Here is a 2,884-nt window from a genome sequence, read left to right on the forward strand (position 1 = left end):
CAGCACGAAGGACATATTTCTAAGGCGGAACATAAAAACATGAGAATAAAACAAACCAATCAGAAACTGTGGCCTTACATCAGGCTGCTCTTTGTCAAGTGGGGGCGTGTCTTCCTCAGGTGAGGGCGGGTCTTCACCTGGAAGCTCACTGATTGGCTGATCCTTGTTGACAGGGACTGATGTCAGGTTCAGGAAGACCTGCATCGTGTCAGAATCTGAGTAGAACTGAGTCGTTTCTAAAACCGCCTCAGCCTCAGCTGCACCTGGAGCAGGTGAATCTGTTTTCTCCAACAGGACCTGAACGCACCGGCTTCTCTGGCTTGTGATTGGCTGTTGGAGCGGCAGGCTGGCGCCGATCACAGGAAGCTGATCGCTGCTGCTGGACTGATCTGAACCGAGGACAGCGACCAGGATAGCTGCCGTTTGAGGGTCAGGTGACGGTCTGACAACGAGGTCTGAAAATACAGACTGACAGTGAACACACCGCAAGAGAATATTCATCACACAAAAAGACATTAAACGCACCACAGCAGACACACAGATTACAGACAGACCGTGAACGCACCACAGCAGACACACAGATTACAAACAGTGAACGCACCACAGCAGGCACACAGATTACAGACAGACAGTGAACGCACCACACCAGGCACACAGATTACAAACAGTGAACGCACTACAGCAGGCACACAGATTACAGACAGACAGTGAACGCACCACAGCAGACACACAGATTACAGACAGACAGTGAACGCACCACAGCACACACAGATTACAGACAGTGAATGCACCACAGCAGCCACACAGATTACAGACAGTGAACACACCACATCAGACACAGATTACAGACAGACAGTGAACGCACCACAGAACCGTATTTTTCACCTGATGTGTTCTTCTTAGGAACCGCGTGGTTCCCTGGAGCTGCACCGGTTTTCTGGTTCTGTTCTGCTTCGTGCTCCAGACACCTGATTCTGTCCTTCAGAGCTTCATTTTCAGCCACAACGTTCACGTAGAGCTCTCTGAAGACGCTGAAGATTTTACGAACAGCCTCTCTGGACATCAGAGCCAACACAGGACTCAGCTGAGTCTGCAGGAGAAACCAGAGTCCAGAATCAGTAAAAGCACCTGATACAGAACCATCCCGGTTTGATTCGGACTTCAGAGTCCAGATTCAGTAAAACCTGCTGTGAAAAAACAAAAATCATGATGAAGAGTTTCAGCTGATGTTACACAACAAGAGGAGGAAGAGGAGCACCAGGTCAGAATCCTTCATCTGTTTGTTCTGGTCCCAGTTCGGATCCCCCCGGCTCACACACAGACTCTCTACCCGCTCACAGTGAGCTCTCACCCGTCTGTCCCCGCCGCCGCCCGGCCCCTCTGGTTCTTCTGGACCCACTGGTTCTTCTGGACCCGGTGGTTCTTCTGGACCCGGTGGTTCTTCTGGACCCGGTGGTTCCTCTGGACCCGGTGGTTCTTCTGGACCCGGTGGTTCCTCTGGACCAAGTGGTTCTTCTGGACCCGGTGGCTCCTCTGGACCCGGTGGTTCTTCTGGACCAAGTGGCCCCTCTGGACCCGATGGTTCTTCTGGACCCGATGGTTCTTCTGCACCCGGTGGTTCCTCTGGACCCGGTGGTTCCGGACGCTGAAGGACGGACACGGTGGACTCCAGCAGAACCTCCAGGATCAGCTCCGCCTGAGAATAAAACTTTTCCTCCGCCGCTGAGAGCTTCATGATCCGCTGCATGTCGGTCCGAACCGGAGCCGAACCGGAGCCGAACCGGAGCCCAGAACCAAAGAACAAACTCTTCTGACAGCTCTACCTTCTGCTGAAACAGAACCGAAGTTCGGATGATCTGTTTACATCCGGGTCACGTCTTCTTCCCGGCGAACTTCCGGTCGGCTGCAGCGCTGAGGGCTCGGTGCTGCCCCCTAACGGCCGGAAGCAGAACCGGTTTCTGTTCGAGTCCAGCGTCAGCAAACAGAACCGGTTCCGACCCAGAGACGTCCCAACAGTGCGCCAGAACTGCGGTCTGATCACAGAGGAGAACCGAACCAGAACTTTAGAAGATCCCAGTCTCGGATCAGAAGGAACGACTGGTTCTGTCTGGATTTTCCTGATAAAACAATATTTAGAACAAACCGTTCCAAACATTCAGGTCATCGTTTGGATTATAAATTATTTAAGAACCTAATTTATTTTAGGTTCTGTTGGACCCCCAGCTGCTGGGCTGGTTCCACGTGAACTGTTCTCTGATCTACGTTCCACCTCCAGAACCGCCCTGTCAGCTGACACCAACATCTGGACCGAGAAACTTTAACTAGAACTGGAACTTTACGGGGAACGTCAGGAGGAACTTTAGGAGGAACTTTAAGAAGAAATTAAAGAACTTTAGTTTTTATTTATATTTGTATTTTATGACCGTTTGTTGTGACTTTAAACAGATTTACAGATAAAAACAGTTAAACTGAAGTTTTATCACAGTTTTAATGCAGTAAAGTAAAAAATAGGCTGATGATTATAAATATGCTCCAATAATATTTGATTTACTTAATTTTTTTCCCACTTTTATCGTGTAAATGATGTTATTTAGCTGAAGTTTGTAATGAATGTAGTTAATAAATCTACACTGAATCATGTCACCGTTTACAGTTTCCTGGTGCTGATAAAGAATTTAAAATGATTTATTTTCTTATGAGCTGTTTATTTTTGTGTCTTCGTCATGTTTGTGGTTTATTTTATATTTGTTGACTCAGATCGAGTCACTGGAGAGAAAAACAGTTTTTTGCCACGTAGATAATAAACTTCAGTTTCAACTTTAAGAAGAAAAATAAACGTCAACGTAAAATTTAGGGAGGAGAAGAACATCTGGAAGAAGATGTT

At 47.9% G+C, this 2,884-nt stretch overlaps 1 protein-coding gene across 2 annotated transcripts in view; it reads right to left on the reverse strand.

Annotated features, from left to right (window-relative positions):
- LOC108228770 (zinc finger protein 708-like) overlaps positions 1 to 1,887 on the reverse strand; it is a 17,442-nt gene extending 15,555 nt beyond the window's left edge. The window contains exons 1-4 of one of the 2 annotated variants that reach the window (XM_037979852.1): positions 1,630 to 1,887; positions 1,352 to 1,521; positions 886 to 1,090; positions 79 to 455 (exon numbers count right to left, since the gene is read on the reverse strand). In XM_037979852.1, coding sequence (XP_037835780.1) covers positions 79 to 455; positions 886 to 1,090; positions 1,352 to 1,521; positions 1,630 to 1,747 — 870 coding nt within the window. In that variant the 5' untranslated portion in view covers positions 1,748 to 1,887. Of the gene's footprint in view, positions 1 to 78; positions 456 to 885; positions 1,091 to 1,351 lie in introns of both variants that reach the window. The other variant, XM_037979846.1, reaches the window with a different exon arrangement.
- Positions 1,888 to 2,884: the final 997 nt, after the last annotated feature.

The sequence above is a fragment of the Kryptolebias marmoratus genome, linkage group LG2, assembly GCF_001649575.2.
Source record: "Kryptolebias marmoratus isolate JLee-2015 linkage group LG2, ASM164957v2, whole genome shotgun sequence".
NCBI classification, from domain to species: Eukaryota; Metazoa; Chordata; class Actinopteri; order Cyprinodontiformes; family Rivulidae; genus Kryptolebias; species Kryptolebias marmoratus.